The 22,109-nt window shown below is 46.8% G+C and overlaps 2 protein-coding genes across 4 annotated transcripts in view; one reads left to right on the forward strand and one right to left on the reverse strand.

The window, feature by feature from the left end:
• Positions 1-2,817, reverse strand: part of LOC101640746 (purine nucleoside phosphorylase) — a 73,608-nt gene extending 70,791 nt beyond the window's left edge. The window contains exons 1-2 of one of the 3 annotated variants that reach the window (XM_045287866.1): positions 2,753-2,788; positions 22-33 (exon numbers count right to left, since the gene is read on the reverse strand). In XM_045287866.1, the coding sequence (XP_045143801.1) occupies positions 22-33; positions 2,753-2,763 (23 nt within the window). In that variant the 5' untranslated portion in view covers positions 2,764-2,788. Of the gene's footprint in view, positions 1-21; positions 94-2,752 lie in introns of all 3 variants that reach the window. The other 2 variants (XM_045287865.1, XM_045287867.1) reach the window with 2 other exon arrangements.
• A 3,287-nt stretch (positions 2,818-6,104) lies between these two features.
• The window catches only part of TEP1 (telomerase associated protein 1), a 48,488-nt gene continuing 32,483 nt past the window's right edge, over positions 6,105-22,109 (forward strand). The window contains exons 1-8 of the mRNA XM_045287726.1: positions 6,105-6,232; positions 14,354-14,764; positions 16,099-16,284; positions 16,597-16,731; positions 17,990-18,151; positions 19,160-19,321; positions 19,849-19,926; positions 21,967-22,088. Of these exons, the coding sequence (XP_045143661.1) occupies positions 14,378-14,764; positions 16,099-16,284; positions 16,597-16,731; positions 17,990-18,151; positions 19,160-19,321; positions 19,849-19,926; positions 21,967-22,088 (1,232 nt within the window). The 5' untranslated portion in view covers positions 6,105-6,232; positions 14,354-14,377. The remainder of the gene's footprint in view (positions 6,233-14,353; positions 14,765-16,098; positions 16,285-16,596; positions 16,732-17,989; positions 18,152-19,159; positions 19,322-19,848; positions 19,927-21,966; positions 22,089-22,109) is intronic.

Consider the following 22,109-nt stretch of genomic DNA (forward strand, 5'->3'; position numbering starts at 1 on the left):
AAACATTCATGGGGAACTAACCTGAAATTCAAGCTGGATTCAGAAGAGGCCACCGGGAGAGGGATTTCATTATGAAAGTCAGGTAAATCTTGGCTGAAAGCAGAGGGTACTAGAAAGATGTTTACTTGTGTTTTATCAACTGTACAAAAACATTCAACCGTGTGAATCATACAAATTATGAATAACTTTATGACAAATGAAAAATTTGGGACCCAACTGTGCCTATGCTGAACCTATGCACAGACCCGGGGTAGTCATTTCAACTGAACAAGGGGATAGTGAGTGGTTGAAGTCAGGAAAGGTGTGCATCCACATTACATCATTTTAACATATTCATATCCAATCTATATCCTGAGCAAACAATCTAAGAAGCTGAATTATGAAAGAATGAGGCATCAGGGTTGCAGGAAGCCTTATGAACAACCTTCAGTATGCAGATGACTGCCCTGTTTGCTGAAAGTGAACAGTACTAGAAGTCCTTCCTTTTTTAAAAAAATCTAATTATTTTATTGGGGGCTCAGACAGCTCTTATCACAATACATACATGCATACATTGTGTCAAGCCCATTTGTACATTGCTTACCATCATCATTTTCAGAACATTTTCTTTCTACTTGAGCCCTTGGTATCAGCTCCTCATTTTCCCCTCCCTCCCCCACTAGAAGTACTTCCTAATGAAGATCAAAGACTAAAGTCTGCAATACAGATTACACTCCAACATAAGGAAAATACAAATTCTCGCAATTGGACCACAAATAGCGTCACACGAATCAGAGAAAAGACAGACATTGCCAAGGATTTCATTTCCCCAGACTCCATGAAAGCAGCAGTCAAATCCAGCAACGGTGCCTTGTGCAAGTCTGCTGCAAAGACCTCTTTAAAGTGTTAAAGAGCAAAGAGGTCACTTTGAGGACGAAGATGTGCTTGACCCCAGCTGTGGTCATTTCAGTGGCCTAATATGCATACGAAATATGCTGGGCATTGCATGAGGAAGACTGAAGCAAGGATGTATTTGAATGATGGTGCTGGGATACAATACGGAATATAGTATAGACTGCCAAAAGAAAGGACATTTCATCTTAGAGAAGAACGACCACAATGTTCCTGAGCAGCAAGGATGGTGAGACTTTGTTCCAGGTCTTTTGGACGTATTATTAGGAGGGACCCGTTCCTGGAGAAGGACATTGTGCTTGGTAACGCACAGGGTAAGGGGAAAAAAAAGACAGTCCTCAACAGGATGGATCGACACAGTCCCTGCCATGGCACGTTAATACAATGGAAAGGATGTAAGGATGGCAAGGACCAGACAGTGTGTCCTACTGCTGTATTTAGCATCCTGATGAGTGGAAGCTGAACAATGAACAACACCGTAGAGTCTCTGTTTGAAGATGACTTACCATCAAAAGCGCTGGATGGAGCTCCAGACCTCCCTGGCTCTAGCACACACTGCCCCAGAGAAAAGACTGGCCATCAGAGAAAAGACTGGCCGCCTCGCTCCACATTTCAGAAACCCCTCTCTGCTTTGCCTGCAATTCCCAGCCCTGGAGATGTCAGCGACTTTCAGGTGCTCAGGACCCAAGTGCACTTGAAGGATTGCTCATCTGAAAGACCTTTGACCTGCTGGATTATAGGACTTTCTATTTATTAGCGGGGAGTGGTGGGGGGGTGTGGAGGGCACAACCTCACAAGACTTTCACTTCTGGAGGATTGGAGCCTTGGAAGTATGGAAGTATAGTGGATTAAGCATTAGGCAGATAATCAAGCAGTTTGAAACCACCAGCCGCTTTGCAGGGTGGGGGGTAGGGGGGCGCTTTCTACTTCAGTAGGGGCAGTTCTACTGTGTCCTGCAAGGTCACTGAGTCAGAATCCCTGGATGGCAGGCAGGTTTGAGTTCTTGGGGGGGCGGTGCTTTGATATTAGAATGCCCCCTCTTGGTCCTCTCCTAAACCTTCCTCGCTTCTCTGTCAGGTGACTGCAACTCTGTTTACCCAGCTGCTTTCCTGCAGATAACCTGTACAATAGATGCATATATGATTTCTGGGGCTCTCCTTTTGAAAAAAGAAAAAAAAATGTGTTGTTGTTTTTTCCCCTCTAAAGACTTGGTTCCCTGTGTTCAGCCCGGTCACACCTGAGTTCCATCATCTCTCCCCCTTCTAATGGGATTAGGAATTGTGAGGAAAGTTCTGGGTTTCGCTTGTGTAGGGGTTCTGGATAACGTGTAGGTCGTTAGCGCTACCTGTCTTTGGACTTCCGTGAAAGATAAAGAGCGAAGAGAAGAGAAGATGGGAGCGGGCAGGCGAGGTGCAGAGGGGCAGCGAGGAAACCGCTGGTAAACCTCTGACAGGGAACATCGAAGCATCAAGATCCCATCACGGCTTTGCCTAGACTCAGATTAGAATCTGTGATGGGATCTGCAGATCTCTTCCCAGTGTGTGGAGTGCGGGACCAGCGGGTCAGTCTCCCTCGCCACTTTTTTACGAGTAGCCCCCACCGCACTAACGTGCCCCCTTCCTGCTCTGGTGGCGGCACCCCGGCACCCCGGTTCTTGTGCGCACCCTTCTCGCGGGGGCTGCCATGCCGCTCGGCCGCCTTGTCCCACACACTGGGCTCCTGGCCAGACCTCTCTGTATCTCCCTGGCACTCGCTCCCTCGTTCGGGCCCTTAAGCACCAGAGTGCCGGCTCCCGGGTCTGGGACAGGCATTTCCTCTCCCCAGGGACCTGGGGACCCCACAGGCCTGTTTCCCAACTCACTCCTTGTCCATGGTCGCGCCGATGCCCTCGGGATGAGCCCGCGTGTGTCCGCTGCCTTGGATCTGCTGTGCTCAGCTGCAGGGCAGTTGTTGGGGTCCAGTGAACCAGTCAGTACACAGGTCACTTGGCTTTGGCTTTATATCTCCAGCCCAGGGATCCCCAGCCAATGGCCGCTGAACTTGGGAGCCGATGTCTCCTTGGTGACTCACCCTGATTCAATCACCTGTGACTGGGCTGCAAACCTCGCCCAGGTCCCTCTTCCTCCCGGTCCTGGACCACCCTTTAGCCCTAGGGACATCCATCCTTGTAGCACCGCCCTATTCCTGAGGGGTCGTCTGGAATCCTCTATGTGCAACTTCTTTACGGCTTGTCTACAGCCCTGAGAAATTCTAAAAGGAAATGCTAAACCTTAGATGGCACACCTTAGCACGAAATGTTGTGCTCCTATAACTGAGGTGCTTCCTGGACAGGAAAAGCAGGGTCCACCCTGGCCACCGTGCTCACCTGAAGGTGACAAGGTTTGAGAGAGCCAAGTGTCATCTAACTGAATGCTCCTTGGGAATAAGAAACAATTTGGGGCAAGAAATCCTACAGACAGAGACAGGTAGGTTAGGGCAAATAGTCCGTGATTTCCGTAGTTCTAAGCATTGGCCTAAGGAGCCCTTGTGGTTAAGTGTTGGTCTGCCAACTGCAAGCTCAGCAGTTTGAAACCACCAGCCACTTGGCTCCAGGAGAAAAACTGGACTTCCTTACAGTCTTGAAAACTCACAGACCTGATTATGGCCAGCCCTATAGGGTCGCTACGAGTCTGCATAGACTCAATGGCCGTGAGCTTGGAGTTTTGGAAGCTTTGGACTACTAATGGAAAGGTCAGCAGTTCAAACCTACCGGTTGCTCTGGAGGTGGAGAAAAAACGGGGCTTTCTACTCTGGTACACAGCTCTGGGTAGGGGAGGGAGGGGATAAAGGGAGCTGTTATCAAGGATTCAAGAAGAAAGAAAATGTCTCGAAATTGATTGTGGTAGCAATTGTGCAACACTGCTTGATGTGATTGAACTACAGAATCTGTAAGAGCTCCCAATAAAATGATTTTAAAAATTAGATACACAGCCTTGGAAACCCGATGAGTGAAAATCAACTCATGACTATAGGCTTGTTTGGGGGGCGGCATGGGAGGAGATCTAAACAACCCATGTAACTAGAGATGGATGCCTCCAAAGGTAAACATTTCTGCAACTGAATCACAAGTCAGAATTCATCTATTTTTCTCTCCTCACTTTTTTATTCTTTCTTAAAAAAAAAGTTTTATTGGGACATAACCCACATATAAATTTCAATCGTTCAATCATATCAAGAAGAGTTGTACAATCAGTTTTAGAATATTTTCCTCTTTCTTGTACTTCTTGTTATTAGGTTCCAATTTCCCCATCCTCCCCTGCCACACCCCCTGTAAGCCATTAATCAGTCGCTGTTTCTAAAGATCCGCCTATCCTGGATTTCATATACCCCCGAAAAATACAAAAAGAAAAGAACTAACAAACACAAAATAAAATAGAGAAAAACCTCAGTCGAAAAGAAAGAAGAAAATATTTAAAAAGTAGAACGACTTTAAAATGGGTCAATAGGGAAATCAAATGTTAAAAGTGTTCAATTTTAACCTAACTACATTTGCCATGATCCGCAGGGCTATTCACATCCTTGGTCTATGGTCAGAGGGAATTCACCTGAGGTTTAATACACGTGTTTCACTTTTTTTTTAAACTGCAAGGACATTTAAATGGGTCAAGCATTACAAGCTTAACTTCAAGTCAAATCACAAAATCATGGCTCATAATTATCAAACACAGGCACACACACTGCTATACAGTCTATCCGTACTAATTTCACTGCTACCTATTCATAACGACCCTATAGGACAGGGTAAAACTGCCCGACTGCCCTAGAGTTTCCCGGGTTGTAAATCTTTAAGGGAGCAGACAGCCTCGGGTTCTTTCACAGAGAGGTTGGTAGGATTGAACTGCCGACGTTGTGAGCGGTCCAACGCTTAGGTACACACACACACACACACACATGCATGCACGCACGCACGCACTTATTTCGGTAGGATTAGTATCACCGAAGGAGCGCCGGAGCCGGCTAATTTGGCGTAGTGGGAGGAGCCCGGACCCGCCCCCACTCACTAGAGTCGAGCACCTGGCCGCAGAGCCCCGCCCTTCCTGGCCACGTCTTCTGCAGCCCTGCAGAGGTCAAGAGCCCGTCTGCCGTCAGCACCCAGGCTGGCGGGTGACTGGGTTGGGCATCAGTGGTGGCTATAACTGCACCAGGTGATACCAGTCCTCATGAGGACCCTGCCTTGCTGGGCCCTTTCACTCCTGGAGCCGCTGACTCCCCTTCTGACAGTGTCAGGGGAGACAGCCAGCAGCCACCATGCCTTGTAGGGCCGCCCTATTATTCATTGTATTTCACGGTTATAAACCGCCCCAAACCAAACTCACCGCCAAACTCAGTGCTAAACTCAGTGCTAACTCACAGCGACCCTCCCTGTGGGTTTTCGAAACTGTAACTGTTTACAGGAGTAGAAAGCCCCGTCTTTGGTGGGGCTGTAGGTGGCTTCGAACTGCCGACTGTGCAGACTGCAGCCCAATGCATAGCTACTATACCACCAGGGCCCCTGGGGTAGTAAAAGCGGGCATAAATATTTATTATGAACAAGGAGATGCTGAGATTGATGCGGTGGGTGGGGAGGGAAATTTTCCTGAAGAAGGGAGGTGGGATCTGGCTGAGTGTATGGAGAAGACATCAAACAAAAAATAAACCTGTCGAGTCGATTCCTAGCCAGAGTAGACCTGTCTCCACACGATGATTCCCAGGATAGTGAATATCTGCTTACAGAAGGAGTTCCACTCTGTCCTGTTGCTTCGCTATGAGTTGGCATGGATGGGAGGGAAAGGGAAAGGGGTTTTTCCTTGGCGGGGGGAGAGGGTGGGCAGTGAGTTTAGGTTAATAAAAGTGGAATAATTAGAAAGGGCAAGTGAGAATGGGTGCACACATGAAAAGCAAGGGATGGAAGGCACGCGAAGTGATCCGTGTTGAAAGCGTTGAATGGGTGCGTGCTTTGCAGTGTCTTTTCACCCCAGTAAAAGTAAACAACCACGGGACCACAGAAGAGGCTGCCGGCGGGCACCCTCCACGCACGAGCAGAGCGCGGTCCAGCCCCCGCGCTCGGCGGTCACGTCACGCAGGAGCGCGGCGCCCCGCCCCGCCCGAGGCGGCCCTCTTCCCGAGCAGCTTCCGCCGCGCCCAGCCGAGCGCGTCCCGGTCCAGGGCTCTCCCAGCGCCCGGCCTCCGGAGCTTCTCCTCCGACTCCACGCTTCCAGCTGGCCGAGCCCAGAGCCCGGCTTCTGCCTCCCGCGGTGCAGCATCGAGGCGTCCCACGTGGGAATCCTGCTTCTCTACTCCCTAGTCGCATTGGGACGCTCAGGTACAAACTTGCCCCGTCCCGGGGCCCTCGGGTGCTGGGCTCACTAAGGCGTCAGGGTGAGAAGGGCCTGCCCTTGACCAGCTAGTTAACCTGCAGATCGGGTGTGACGGGGCGGGCCTCTGTCTGTCCTCTTTGGAGCTTCGGGAAGGGTGAGGAATGTGAAAGAGAAAGTAAGAGAGGAGAGTGGAGAGTGGGCCGGGAGAAAGATGAGGGTAGGGAAGCATGGGATAGTCACAAGAGGAGAAAGAAGAGAGAGAGGCCCAAACTTCCTTGCTGGATGTGCTCCTTGGCCTGGGAGAGCAACTGCTCCCAGCTAGGATGAGCACCGTTTGTAATAACAGAAACCCAGGCTGTACTTAAATAGGAGGGTCTGTCACACAGCCTCTTAAAAGACTGGGGTGAGTGTTCAATAGCAAGGTCTCAAAAACCCAACAAGTGCAGAATCGAATGGTTCTATTTGCAGCAAAGAAGAAGGGCATATGCCTATAAGTTAACATGCATAGAAAAGATCTGGAATGTAAATATAAAACTGGGCAGCGTTTTGACCCTTTAACAAAGGGTCACTATGACTCTAACCCTACTCAATGGCACTTAACAAAGGCGAGGCCAGAGCGGTGTTGGAGAAGGAAGCAGGTTCCAGGCATCTGCCTGTGTAAAGATCCAGAGTCTATAGATATCTTAGTGATCCGTGAACTAACAAGAGGTTTGTGTGGTGGAAATGTAGAGCACTTACAGTTAGATGAGATGTAAAATATGGGGCTGGAAGGTGATTAGAAGCCAGGTCATGTGTGATACTGAGGATGGAGGTGACCATGGCAGGGGATCTCTGTCCTCAGAGAGTTTTATTTTAGTAAGAAGAAACGGGACAAGTAGACAAACACAACATTTAAAAAACCATAATAAAGGGAAAAAACAGGATAATGTTAAATTCTTGATAGAATAGTGGAGACAGAATCCCCAATTAGTTGGCTGGAAACAGGAGTAGGAGAATGTGTATTTACTTATGCTGTAAATAAATCCATGAATTTGGTGGAGCATCCAGGGGATAAGGTAACGGAAACTTCTTAGTTATAACCAAACAGTTTGAGGGAATGAGGTGCTGGGCCTGCAGACTGAGGACCACAGTCTTGGGAACACTAAAGTTCATATAACAAAGTCCATGTCTTAGGCCGGGTTCTCTAGAGAACAAAATCAGTGAAGCTCACGTAGGTTTATAAACAGAGATATTTCTTAAGGAAAACGCTTAAATCATTTTAGGGGCTAGGAACTTCCAAGCCCATGAGCCATATGTTAGACTAGTGAGAGCTCCGGACTCACATAGCTGCAGGGTCTAATGAAATCAAGACCAGCTGGTCAGATTGCAGGGTGCCGACTGCAGAGGCAAATGAGTCTGAGACTGGCTGGTGAAATGGCAAAATGCTGATATCTCATGGAAGCAGCAGGCAGTACAGCATGCTGCTGTCTCAATTCCAAAGCGCCTGAGATCAGAAGACAAGCCAGATGCAGGAGCCACATCCAGCAAAAAGCAAGCAAGCTTTGCCAGAGCATCCACATGTATTGGAAGCAGGAAACAACTTTGAGGAAAGTACCTTTCAATTAATTGGCTGCTCATAGAAGATTTCTACCATTTGTCTGTCGGTTTGTCTTACTGTGGTGACTTGTGTGTTGCTGTGATGCTGGAAGCTCTATCCCTGGTCTTTCAAATGTCATCAGGGTCACCTGAAGTAAACAGGTTTCAGTGGCGCTTCCAGACTAAAAATGAAAAAGGAATGGACTGCTCGCTTCAGAGGGATTAGCCACTGAAGACCTTAGGCATAGAATGAAAGCATTGTCAAAACTAAAGGCCTAATGAATGGAAACGAACATAGAGATCGTGCCACAGGAAGGAGCCCTGGGGTCAGAAATCACTGCAAATATGACTGAAGAGGAGATACCTGCTCAAAGTAAAGTCGACCGTGGTGACATGAATGGAATAAAGCATGTGGAAATAAAGCCTTCCAGATCTTCATTTGCCAATGGGCACAACTCACAGTGAGAAAAAACAGCTTCAAAAATCTGCTAATCATCAGAACTTGGAATGTACAAAAGTATGAATCTCAGAAAATTGGAAGTCACCAAAAATAAAATGAGCCCATAAAGATCAAGATCTTAGTCACCAGTGAGGTGAAATGGACTGCTATTGGACATTTCACAGGAAATCATCTGGTTTACTATGTCAGGAATGGCACTATCAAGCGTAATAGCATTGTAGGCTCTCTCTGCGTGGACCTGGCCGCTGAGATCATGGCAGTCTTGGAGGCCTCTCCGCCAGCATTCCGTGGGCCAACTTGTGCTTAGTAGCCACCAGGCGTGACCACTTGCACACCCAGGGCCTCCACATGCAAAGCCTAGACATGAGCAGGAATGGCTGGATGGCTGCCGCAGGTCCAGTGACTGGCCACTCACATCCTCCTCTTGCAGCCCCGGGTTGGGGGGGGACTTGGAGGGTCTCCCCGCCTCCGGCCACTGCTTGGTGGCAGAGTTAGGGGCAGGCACTCCCCAGACCCTCCATCATTTTATTTTTGAACTCATGATTAAAAACAATTGTGGTAAATAGATATACACATACACACACACATACATATAGCAAGATTTTTTAAAATTAAAAGTTCATTTTATTGGGGCTCTTACAGCTCTTACAATAATCCATCAATTGTATCAAGAAAAAAAAAAGAGTAATAGCATTGTTGAAATTCACTGTCAAAAAAAGAATATTTCTGGATCTGTCCTAAAGTACAATGCTGTCCTGAAGTACAGTGCAATGTGATAGGATTATATCTGCCTGCCTTTGAGGAAATCCAATCAATACACTATTATTCAAATGTATGCACCAACTACCAAAGCTAGTGATAAAGAAATTGAAGAATTCTATCAACATCTTTGGTTGGAAATTGATCAACATTGATGATTCTTGGTGATTGTAATGCAAAAGCTGGAAACAAATAGGAAGGAACAGTCACTGGAAAATACGGTCTTGGTGATAGAAATGAAGGTGGATATCACTTGATAGAATTTTTCAAGGCCAAGGACTTATTCAGTAGCAAATACCTCTTTTAAACAACACAAACGGTGACTGTACACATGGACTGTCCAGATGGAGTACACAGAAATCAAACTGACTACCTCTGTGGGAAGAGACAGTCTGTGGAGACTATATTTGTGGAGAAGCTCACTATCAGCAGCTAAAATTAGGTCAAGGCTGAATGTGAAACATACCACCAATTGCTCATACATATGTTCAGGATAAAGTTGAAGAAAGTTAAAATAAGTCCATAAGAGACAAAATATGACCTTGAGTATATCCCACCTGAATTTCAAGAACATCTCAGCATTAGATTTACTGCAGTGAACACTAACAACAGAAGACCGGATGAGTTGTGGGAGGACATCAAGACTATCATGCATGGGTCTCTGCTTATGCCCTCTCTCAGTGCAAGAACACTGTGTTCTAACAGCCTGGCATTCTGTGATGCTCACCCTCCTGACACAATTGCCAAAGACAAAATGGGTGCATAAGCAAATGTGGTAAATAAAGCTCATGGTGCCCGGCTATCCAAAGATATAGTGGGTCTGAAAGGCTTGAAGTTAAACAAGCGGCCATCTAGCAGAGAAGCAACAAGACCCCATGGAAGAAGCACACCAGCCTGTGTGATCATGAGGTGTCAAAGGGATTGGATAACGCATCAGAAGACCCAAAACAAACAAAAACAAATAAAAAAACCCCACATTGTTGAGAATGAGGAGTGTTGGAGCAGAGACCGAGCACCCATCTGTAGACAATAGTACACCCCTCATAGAAGGGTCACAAAGAAGGAATAAGTCAACCAGGGCACAGTATAGCACTGATGAAACAGAATATTCCTGTGGTTCCTTGAGGCTTCCTCAGCCACCACCCCCCCGCCCATTATCATAACCCCAATCCTGTCTTTCACTGTGGGCTAGACCAAAGCATGTGCACAGGTACAGATAAGAGATAAGAGCTCATGACACATGGAATCCAGGAACAGGAATGGAGTAGCTATACCAGGAGGGGAAGAGAAAGGTGGGGAGAGGAGTGGTGGAAGAGGGAACCAATTACAATAATCGACACATCACCACGCCCCACATCCCAGGGGGAGGGATGAACCACAGAAACCACGAGGGAAGGGAGACAGCAGTTGTGTAAGATATGAAAATAATAATTTATCATTTACACAAGAGGTCAGGGGGGTGGGGTGGGGGGCGAAAAAGAGGAGCTGTTACCAAGGGCTCAATAGAAATTAAATGCTTAAAAATAATGATGGCAACGTATCCACAACTATGCTTGATATGATGTATGGATTATTATAAGAGCCATAAGAGTCCCCAATAAAATGATCTGTTATTAAAAAAAGAAAAAAGAAGAATTCATGAAGAAAGGAAAAGGTCATTAAAAATACAAGACAGAAAGGAAAGATCCAAGTGATGTCAGAGAGACTCTGAAACTTGTTCCTAATTGTTCAGTTGCTAAGGCAAACGGAAGAAGTGATGAAGTCGGAGACCTGAACAGAAAATGTTCTAGGGCAGCTCAAGAAGATAAAGTGTTAGCATGAAATGTGCAAAGGCCTAGAGTGAGAAAACCGAAAAGGAAATACGTGCTATGCACTTTCTGATATAGATCAAGGGCTGCAGCCTTCAGTATGGATTATGACTCAATGTAAAGAAGACCCAAATCCTCACCACTGGGTCAATAAGTAACATCATGATAAATGGAGTAAGGGTTGACGTTGTCAAGGATTTTGTCTTGCTTGGATCCACAATCAAGGTTCATGGAAGCAGCAGTCAAGATATCAAATGACACGGTGCATTAGGTAAATCTGCTGCGCAAGACCTCTTTAGAGGATTGAAAAGTAGGGATGTTACTTTGAGGACTAAGGTGTGCCTGACTCAAGCCATGATATTTTCACTTGCTTCTTATGCATGTCAAAGTTAGACATTGAATAATAATAATTTTAAAAACCCTGAAGAATCTCTGCATTTGAATTAGGGTAATAGAGAAGAATATTAAAAGTCCCATGGACTGCCAAAAGGTCAAACAAATCTGTCTTAGTAGTACAGCCAGAATGCTTCTTATGTGAGACTTTGTCTTATATACTTTGGACATGCTGTCAGGAGAGACCAGTCCCTAGAGAAGGACATCATGCTTGGTAGCAAATAAAAAATAAAAAAAGGAAGGCGCCCCATGAGATGGATTGAAATAGTGGCTTCAACAATGGTCTCAATCGCAGGGACAATTGTGAAATTGTGCAGAAGAAGTGGGCAGTGCTTCATTCTGTTGTGCATAGGTCACTATGGGCTGGAACTAATTTGATAGCACCTAACAAAAACAACAACATAGCAGATCCCTTCATGGTAGTGATTACATCATATCAGATTCCATTAGGGGAGATGACTACTATATCTTAAATGCCAAACCACAGAATCCTGGCCCAGCTGAGTTGACACATGACTCTAACGATCACAATTCACAAAGGCAATGTTCTGCATTGTGTTAGTTTGGGTTGACTAGCGAAACAAATTCATAGACATTCATATGTGTACAAGAGAGAGTTTTATATCAAAGAGTAATTGTATATTAAGAAAACATCCCAGCCCAGTCCAGATCAAGTCCATAAGTCCAATATTAGCCTATATGTCCAATACCAGTCTATAAATTTCTCCTCAGATTCATGCAACACATGCAACGATGCTGAATGCAAGAAGATTGTGGAACCAGTGGCAGTGGAGGTCTTGTGGAACCAGTGGCGGTGGAAGCATCTCAGTGCTAGTGTGGGTCTCCACATGGCTCCTCCACCTCCAGGGCTCTGGTCCATCAGTCTAGGCCCATGTGTCTTCTCAACAGGAAGACAAAGCAGAGAGAGTGTGTATGGCTTCCAGTGAGCTATTTTATCTCTGTAGTGCCTCCACATGAGGTCATCAAGCTGCAACATGATTGACAGGCTAAACTCCACCCCTTCACTCTTAATAGTCTCAAATTGACACCAGATTATGTAACTACCACATACATTTTATCATGATATGTAGCAATTGGGGTCTTAAAAGCTTGTGAATGGCTGTCTACCGTGCAGCTCTTGGTCTCTCCCTGTCTGAGGAAAGAAGAGTGGAGAAAATCAAAGTCATATGGAAGCAATTAATCCAATGGACTAATTGACCACATAAACAACCAACCTCTACAACCCTGAGGCCAGAACTAGAAGGGGCCCAGCTACCACTACCGCCTGCCCTGAAAAATCTCATTAGATGGTCCTGGATACAGTAGGAGAAAAAATGTGGAACAAAACTCAAAATCATTAAAAAGACTAATGCTTAATGGTTAGAGAGACTGGTAGGAGCCCTGAGACTATGATCCTTAGTTATCCTTGAGATCTAGAAATGAACTCACTCTTTTGGCTCAATTTTCAGCCAAACAACAGACCAGTCTACAAAGGAACAATAATACTATGGAAAAATACACTCCTTAGAATAATCAACCATTGAGGTGGGGAAAAAAGGTAGACTAAGGACAAAGTTCAGAAGAGCATAAGGAAAGAAGAAAGAATGGAGCAGGCAGTGCAGGGAGGAAGTGGGATAAGAAATTTTACATTGTGGAGATTGCAATCCAAGAATGACAAGAAACAAAATGTATATGAGTGACTGAATGGGAAACGGATGAGATCCATAAACCTTCACCCAATTCACAATAAAGTGTGTGAAAAAGAACAGAAAAGTGGGCAGGAGATGAGGACGTTGATGTGAATACAGGCGATCTGATCCAATGTTTGCTGCTTGGGAGCTAAAAATGCAGAGGCCTTATGCTAACCTCGGCTCCTCTACCATGTTTGAATCAAACCAGTGGTTCTGGGGATGCCTTGAACCCCTTTATGAGAAGACACATCCCTTCTCTCTTCATCCCATTGCTGCTCCGGCTCCTTTCCCATCTCAATCTGTTTCTTTCTCCTCCTTATTGTGAAGTTTCTTGCTATTAACCTTCTGCCTAATTGTCCCCTCCCCTCTCATCCCCCTGGTGGTGTTATCTCAAAATCAACCGCCACTCTGGGAGAAAGAGGCGACGATGCTTCAGTGAAGACGGACAGTCTAGGAAACCCTATATGAGGTTGCTGTCAGAATCCACTAGATGCGGTGGGCTTCCCCCTTAGAATAGTCCCTAGGGATCAGGTAGAAGGCATCATCAGAACAAAAAATCTTACCATAGTGAAGGATGGGGGGAGTGCGGAGTGGAGACCCAAAGCCCATTAGTAGGCCACTGGAGATCCCCTTGCAGAGGGGTCTCGGGGAGCAGATGAGCCAGTCAGGGTGCGATGTAGCAATGATGAGAAATACAACTTTCCTCTAGTTCCTAAATGTTTCCTCCCCGCTCCCACTACCATGACTCGAATTCGACCTTGCAAGTCTGGCTAGACCAGAGGATGTACACTGGTACAGATAGGAAATGAAAATCCAGGGAATCCAGGGTGGATGAGCCCTACAGGACCAGTGGTGTGAGTGGCGAAACAGGGAGGGTAAAGGGAGAATGGGTAGGAAAGAGGGAACCGATTACAAGGAACTGTGTGTGACCTCCTCCCTGGGGGACAGACAACCGAAAAGTGGGTGAAGGGAGATGTCGGACAGGGCAAGATATGACAAAATACCAATTTATAAACTATCAAGGGCTCATGAGGGAGGAGAGAGGGGAAAAATGAGGACCTAATGTCGGGGGTTTAAGTGGAGAGAAAATGTTTTGAAAATGATGTACAAATGCGCTTTACACAATTGATGTGTGTATGGATTGCGATAAGAGTTGTATGAGCCCCTAATAAAATGTTTAAAAAAATAAAAATGGATTAACCTCCGAACTAAACCAAAAAAAAAAAAAGAATAGTCCCTAGGTTCGATCCCCATACGGGCCACCAAAAAAAAAACAACAAAAAACAATCCCTAGGTGAGTTCAGTCCTGGGAAAGGAAACACATTGGTTGCAATCAGCCTGAAGGTCACTGACATTAGCAGGCGCGATATGGGGGAACAACTGTGCTCATTCACACTCGTTGTAGCTAGGTTCTCATCACCTGTCTGTCTTTTCTCCTAGGCATATGCTGCATGAGCTCCCACCATGGAGAAACTTCGTGGGCATTTTTATGGCAACCCAACTATCCTCTCCTTGGAGAACCGGTGCTTGGCCACACTACCTGATGTGAACACCAGAGAGAAGTGCTCTGGGCCTGTGGCTGCCCATTCAGACACCCTTTCCTTGGAGAACCGATGCCTGGCCCTCCTCCCGAGTCTCCAGAGCACTATGTCTGCCAGCCCCTTGCTCCAGCATCTCCAGATACCTCACCTGGCGAGGACTGATCTGTGTAGCTTGAATGTCAACAGTAAACTCTTCTCTGAGTCTTTCCCCTGGAGGGATCAATGCCTCTCTTCAGGACAAGAGCTTCTAACCTTCTCCAGGACCACGGAATCTACCTCTGCCACAAAGAGTACTCCAGAAGCAACTTTGGTAATAGCGTCAGGCCCTTGTATTGACTCTTGCCTCTAGATTTCAGTGTCTCACTTTCTCTCTGTGCTAGGATCTCATCTCCTCAGAGCTTTGTCCTGAGGAGCCCTTTATCTTAGGGTTGTCTTCATCAGCATCATTACTCTTGTTGCCTGCCTAATCCTAAGACTCTGGCGAATAGAGCAAAAACAGGCCCTGTCTTTAAAGGGCCTATGCTCAGGATAACCAGCATGATATTGCTATAGCAAAGTCAGTCAGGTGCTTTTGAAACTTACATCAGGCATGAGCTCTGTCTGCTATATCCACACTCACTCTTGTATATGCATATGCAAACGCATGCAGTTGTACACACCTACATAACCACATTCAGTATGCAAGTCAGAATTGGTGAACAAACAGACATCCATTCTGTTTTTTTTAATAGATCATTTTATCGGGGGCTCTTCCAGCTCTCATAGTATTCCACACATCAATCGTATCAAGCACATTTGTACATATGTTGCCATCATCATTTTCAAAACATTTTCTTTCTATTTGAGCCCTTGGTCTCAGCTCCTTATTTTTTTCCCTCCCACCCTCATAAACCCTTCATACATTCTAAATTATTGTTATATTCATATCTTACACCATCTTGTGTCTCCTTCCCCCATGCTTCTGTTGTTCATCCCCCTGGGGGTGGGGTGGGGATTATACTTCGATCATTGCGATCCGTTCCTTAGACATCCATTCTAATTTGGCTCATGGTATGAGCTGAAGGAACAGGAGAATCTGAGCTCTCTATTTGATAAACTGTACAACTTTGGTCAAGACTCATCCTTTTTGCAGTCTTTATTTCTATGACTTAGACATAAGATTAGTGAGCATTTACCTTACAGAATTGTCAGAATTAACAACTACTGCCATCTTACATTTATTCAGAGCTTAGCAATTTTCAAAGAGTCATCCATATGTTATCCCATCTACGGTAACTTCCCAATGCCCCCAATCAAGTAGGTGGTAGTGAATGAGGAACCTGAGGTTCATCGAGCTTACGCAGCCAAGGGAAGCCTAGGTCCTGGGCTCTGGGGCTATGGCATTGCTAAGACGATGAAAGCATATGCAAAATGATGGAACATTTGGGTCGGGCACGGAAGGTTGAGTAGGAAGGTAGTGTGTGTGACTGAGAGGGCATTGTGTCAGGGCGGGCCAGGAGGCTCCACACGGGTGTGAAGGGAGAGGGTTTGAAGTGATCCAAGTTAGGTGTGCCCTCTTCTTCCCGTTTCCTATTCTGGCTTCAGATCTGTCTGCGTGAGGGGGCGGGGGTGCAGGCTGTGCTTAACAACTACTGCTGTCCCTAGGGTCATTGGTCCCTTTCTGAAGAAGCGAAAAAGACAGAAACAGCAAAAGGAGAAGAGGCTCAAATGCCTTTTTACCATCTAAGCTTGGGAGAGGACGCCGAGAGGAAGGAGCTGGCCCTGAAGCTCTCATCTGAAGACTCCAAACTTCCTCTTGAGCCCAAAGACCAGACCCTTCAGGAGAAGAAGGTAAAAGTTCCAAAGTCAGAGAGAGGTTGGTGGGTGGTGGGGGTGGTGGGGAGGACAGAAAGAGGCATAGAAGGGGTGGTGACAAAAAGCTGAAACATCTCTTCCCCAGATGGAAGGGGAAGGACAGGTCATAACTCGTGTACTAGAGGTCGGCTAGATTCCTCACTTCCTGATACCATTTTCTGACCTTGGACAAAGGTCTTCCTAAATTTGGGGTCTCCTCTGTACTTCACTTGGTCAGTTGGCCTGCCTGAATGCTTAAGGTGGTTCTTACTACCTCTCTCCTTCTTCTCTGCCGCTCCTCATTCCTAGATGCTGCTAATAAGTTTCCTGTGCTGTAGCCTGGTGTCGAATGGAACCATGAAAACAGGAAGTAACTCTTTCCAGACTTCCCTCCTTGAGATCTGTAGGAAACTTGCCCCCTTGGAACCTGAGTTTATCCTCAAGGTATTGCGGAGTGAAGGAGGGGATGGGCTAGGGAACTGGGAAATAGGGAATATGGTTAAGGTATGTGTAAAGGGTGGCAACGAACCTCACTCTGGGGGTCAAAGGAATCTCACCTAGGACAGGAGTAAGATCTGAGTGAATCTGGGGCCCAGTCCGTGGGGTTCTGTACAGAGTGGGCCAAGGAGGGATTGAGAAAGAGGATCTTCAGGTTCACTTGTACACAGGTTATGTACACTGATGCCAGGCCAGGAAGAACACACCAAAGGCCTATGCAACCTGGATCTGTTTCTTAGGTCGTTTATCGTGTTGTTGGGAAAGTCAAGCACCTTCCCAAGTCTCATCCACATGGCATCAGTGGAGTAGTGGATGTCCAAGAAGCCGAGGAGAGGGGGAAATGCTTCCTGGGAGACTTGGGAAGATGACAAATTTAAGCAGTGTTTTGATGTCAAGTTTTTTGGTCAGGGTGGCTGTGGGAGGTGATTTCCAAAGAAGGAGGGGGCTTGGTTGACTTGGGAGGCAGGTGGTGGGCTCAGGAGAAGACATGCTAGAAAAGTAGGTAAGTGTTGGGTTATGAAGCACGTCAAATGCCAAGCCAAGGATGCTGGGCTTTGGGTTTGTTTTGTGTGTTTGTGTGTGTGTGCGCACATGCATGGCACATGTGTAGCTAACATTGAGGGCTCAGGAAATGTTTCATGCAGTTCAGGTGAACAAATAAATTCAGGGGATGGTTCTCAACCTGTGGGTCGAGACTCCTCTGGGGGTCAAATGACCCTTTCACAGGGGTCACCTAAGACCATCGGAAAACACATATTTCCAATGGTCTTAGGAACTGAGACACTGATTTTTTTATCTGTCTCTAGGCAGGTCCACCCACATGCAGATATGCCCACTATGAGTCCCTGGCATGAAGACTATTACCCATGATACACCATGCTTCGAGACAAAATTTCATTTATTTGTCATAAGAAATAAATATTTCACAATACATGACACATTGATTTGTGATTAATCACTATGCTTTAATTATGTTCAATTTGTAACAATGAAAATACATCCTGCATATCAGATATTTACATTATGATTCAGAACTGTAGCCTAATTACAGTTATGAAGTAGCAACGAAAATAATTTTATGGTTGGGGGGGTCACCACAACATGAGGAACTGTATTAAAGGGTTGTGGCCTGAGGAAGGTTGAGAACCACTGCCCTATGGGGAGGTGTGACTGCGATGTCTGTTCTCCCTACGCTGTGTCCTAGGCGGCTTTGTACACCAGGCAGGAGTTGAATATGCGGGATCCAGCCAACCATCTGTTGGCCATTGCCGCCTTCTTGCCAGCCTGTCGCCCCCACCTGCGAAGATATTTCTGTGCTGTTGTCCAGCTGCCTTCGGACTGGATCCAGGTGGCTGCTTTCTACCAGGTATACCCCAGCCTTTCTCGATGTGTGGCCTTTCAGGGTAAACCAGCCCCTGACAAGATCACGGGGTTCGTAGGAGCAATGGTATGGCGATAATATAGAGAGGCCATAGCCAAGTCAGAGAAAATAGGAGAGAGAGTAAAATAAAGGAGTCAGATACATTTCATGGTAACATGCTCACCTCCCAGATGGTCATGATCTCAGCAGCCAGGTCCTCGCAGAGAGGGGGAGGAGGCTTGAGAGGGAGAGGGACAAGGAGGGGGATTTATTTTTAACCAAGGCTTATCTATACTTAGGGGCGTGCAAGCCCCCTGATTACAGGTAACCACATACGTCACAGAAAGGGGTTCTATCATAGGCAATACAGCAACGGGACGGGGATGATCTAGAGGTGTACACTCAATAAGAAGAGGAGGGATTAGGGGTACATATGTGACAAGGTCGGCGGATCCTAGATGCGTGGATGGTAGCCTAACCTTGATGTCCTGCTGAGCTCTCCAGCAAAACAATCACTATCATATCAGGCACTAGTCTGATTGCTCTGGATGGCTGACACTTCTAAGCAGCTGAACTCACAATGCGGCTAGCAAGCAGGTGATGACCTGGGGAGAAACCTTTCTGTTTTCCACAGTGGGCCCCTCTTGCTTCTACCGCCTTGGGTCCATGCATCCCTGAAGAAAATTCCTAGACCAGGAGCCTTCCCGTCAGCTAACCCCAGACAAGACAGGTTTTCCCCATGCAGGCTGTGCTACCTAGCAGGCTGGATGTGATGGAGCAAGGCTGGACTGGCATTTGAGAAAAATGGATCGTCTCCTGGACCCCATGTCTTCCGGGAGGAAAATGAGAATCTGAGTAGTCCACCGGCTTGCTCAGGCCCACAGACATTGTCATTGTGAAGTTGGGACCAGGGGCCGGCTCCCTGATCCTGCTTACATAGCTCCATGAAGTAGTCTTGTTTGGTCTCGGTGGATTGGTTTGCGTCTCCCTGCCGAAGGTCTCTCTTTCCCACAGAGACTGTCGGAGGAACAGGCGAGCAAGCCATTGTCCCTGCCTGCCTGCCTGCGCGCTGCAATGACGGACAAATTCGCCCAGTTTGACGAGTACCAGCTGGCCAAGTACAACCCCCGGAAGCACCGGGCCAAGAAGCGGCCCCCAAAGCCCCCACGCCCTCCAGTTAGTCTCTGTCTCAGTCCTAGCCATTCACAACTCTGGCCTCTTGTCTCTGGGAGTGGAGGGACCTGGGAACAGGCTGACCCTAGGGAGTCCCACACTAAGCACCCTTGTTCTATAGAACTGACGTCTTCCTCGGACCAGGGGGCACAAGGGTTAGAGAGGAACTGGGGGAGAGCTTGGGGCAGAGAGAGCGGGACAAGGCTTCCTTTTTGGTAGCAATGGGTCTTTACTAAAACCAAACTCAACAGCTACTGAGTCAGTGCTGACTCATGGAAACCCTCTAGAACAGGGTAGAACTACCCCTGTGAGTTTCCAAGACTGGAACTCTCTACAGGAGCAGAATCCCTGTTTTTCTCCTGAGGAGTAACCTGTGGTTTCAAACTGCCGACCTTCGGGTGAGCAGCACAACATGTAGCCACTATGCCACCAGGGCTCCTTAGCGATGGGTCTTTGGGCTATTCGAATGGGTCTCTCCTGAAACAACCGCCACTGCCCTCTTTTGGACACCGTCTCTCCTGTCCCGGCAGAAGTCTGGCCGTCCATTTTCTGAGACCCAGCGCTGTTTACCAAGGTTCCTTCGATCTCTAACAGAGGAGCAGAAGAAGGTGAGTCCTTTGTCCTGGGGTTATGTATGTGCTTGAATGATCGCTTCCGGGTTAATATTTAGAGACGGAATTTAATTCGTGTCAGAAATAGTCATAGTGGGTGTGATACATGCACACCAACTTACTGCCCACTGGGAAAGGGTCTTCTCTCTCCTTGATATTTTATTTTAGATGGGGGGCACGTTCAGCCTGATAAGTCAACACATTATGAACTAGCTACCTCCTAGAGCAAACCAACCACCCAGACCCAAACCAAACGCATGCCTGCTGTTTGACGCATGGTGACTTTAGAGGACAGAGTAGAATTGCTCCACAGAGGTCCCTGGACTCTGGCACCTCTTTCTCCCCAGAGCAGTTGACGGGTACAAACCGACAACTTCTCACTTAGCAGGCAGGTGGCTAACCACTGGATGGACCACCAGGACTCCTACTTCCCATACAAAGTTTTCCAAACAAAATCGTTCAACTGTGATGGTGGTTAAACTCACTGCTACGGAGTCATTTCTGACACAGTGACCCTCTACAGCGTTTCCCGGGCTGTAGATATTATATAGCATTTATGCAAGGCTGTAAACCTTTATGGGCAAAATCTCATCTTTCTCTTGAGGACCAGCTGGTGGGTGGGAACCACTAACCTGGTGGTTAGCAGCTACCTGAGGGCCTCCAGAGCAGTTGGGATAAGAGGATAGGAACTGGATCCAGACCGCCAGGGCTTGAACCTCTTATAACAGCGGTTCTCAATCTGTGGGTCGTGACTCTGTGGGGGGGTCGAACATCCCTTTCACAGGGTCACCCGACTCATAAAAGTAGCAAAATGACAGTCATGAAGTAGCAATGAAAAAAATGTTATGGTTGGGCGTCACTACCACATGAGGAACTGTATGTTTGGTAGCGGCATTAGGAAAGTTGAGAACCACTGACTTGTCACATAAGAAGTCAAATGACTTACAAGATGGAATTGCAAGTCTGCCTAGACCAGAGGAGGTACACTGGTACAGATAGGAACTGAAAATACAGGGAATCCAGGATGGATGATCCCTATAGGACCAGTGGTGTGAGTGGCAAAACAGGGAGGGTAAAGGGAGAATGGGTAGGAAAGAGGGAACCGATTACATGGAACTGTGTGTGACCTTCTCCCTGGGGGACAGACAACCGAAAAGTGGGTGAAGGGAGACGTCGGACAGGGCAAGATATGACAAAATACCCATTTATAAACTATCAAGGGCTCATGAGGGAGGGGGGAGCGGGGAGGGAGGGGAAAAATGAGGACCTAATGTCAGGGGTTTAAGTGGAGAGAAAATGTTTTGAGAAACGATGTACAAATGCGCTTTACACAATTGATGTGTGTATGGATTGGGATAACAGTTGTATGAGCCCCTAATAAAATGTTAAAAAAAAAAAAAGCCAAATGACTTCTTGTCCCAATTTTCTCACAAACAAGTAAAGTGGGGATAATAACAGTGACTATTTCATTGGGTTTTTGTGCAGATTAGATCAATTGCTTTAATGTATTTCTAACAGTATACTGAATAAGTGGTGATACTCATCATTGAAACCATGATCAGAATAGGCGATTAGGGAAAAGATATCAGTATTATAAAGAGAAATGCGTTCTTGGTGGTCATCTGGTCTTTTTAGCCTAAATTTAGCTCTTCTGCCTTGGAAGATGCTGACCAGCCCACATCTTTCGGTTTTTTAATCTCCTCACTGTGTTCGGTGTACGGATGCCTCCATTTACCTAAGTCTCTGTGATCTCAATAGGAGAGGCTTTTCCTTACAAGGTTGATCTCTGGGCATTCCCTCCCCACCTTGACTTTCAGCAGTCACTCGTCATGTGTGTATGAAACCCAGTCACCCCAAAGATTCATCACAAGAGCTCTTGTTGCCAGAGATTTTCCCACCTCATCCTACTCTTTGCCAAAACCTATTTTGGGGAAGACAGCAATCACGATCGGATGGTTTTAGGTTCTGCTTTCTGAACAAAGGTCTTTGTGGTCATGAGCCAAATGCACCCTGCGGGCCTTGGGGATGTTCCCACAGTTTGAGGCAGCCTACAATGCAGTGCCAGAGAAACACCAGCCAAGGTTCACCCTCAAGAAGCTGGTACAGCGACTGCACATCCGGGAGCCTGCCCAGCATGTCCAAGCGCTGCTGGGCTACAGGTGAGAAGGTCTGCCGTGAAG

The sequence above is a fragment of the Echinops telfairi genome, unplaced genomic scaffold (assembly GCF_000313985.2).
Source record: "Echinops telfairi isolate 266 unplaced genomic scaffold, ASM31398v2 ScPeMD7_18;HRSCAF=68, whole genome shotgun sequence".
Taxonomy (NCBI): domain Eukaryota; kingdom Metazoa; phylum Chordata; class Mammalia; order Afrosoricida; family Tenrecidae; genus Echinops; species Echinops telfairi.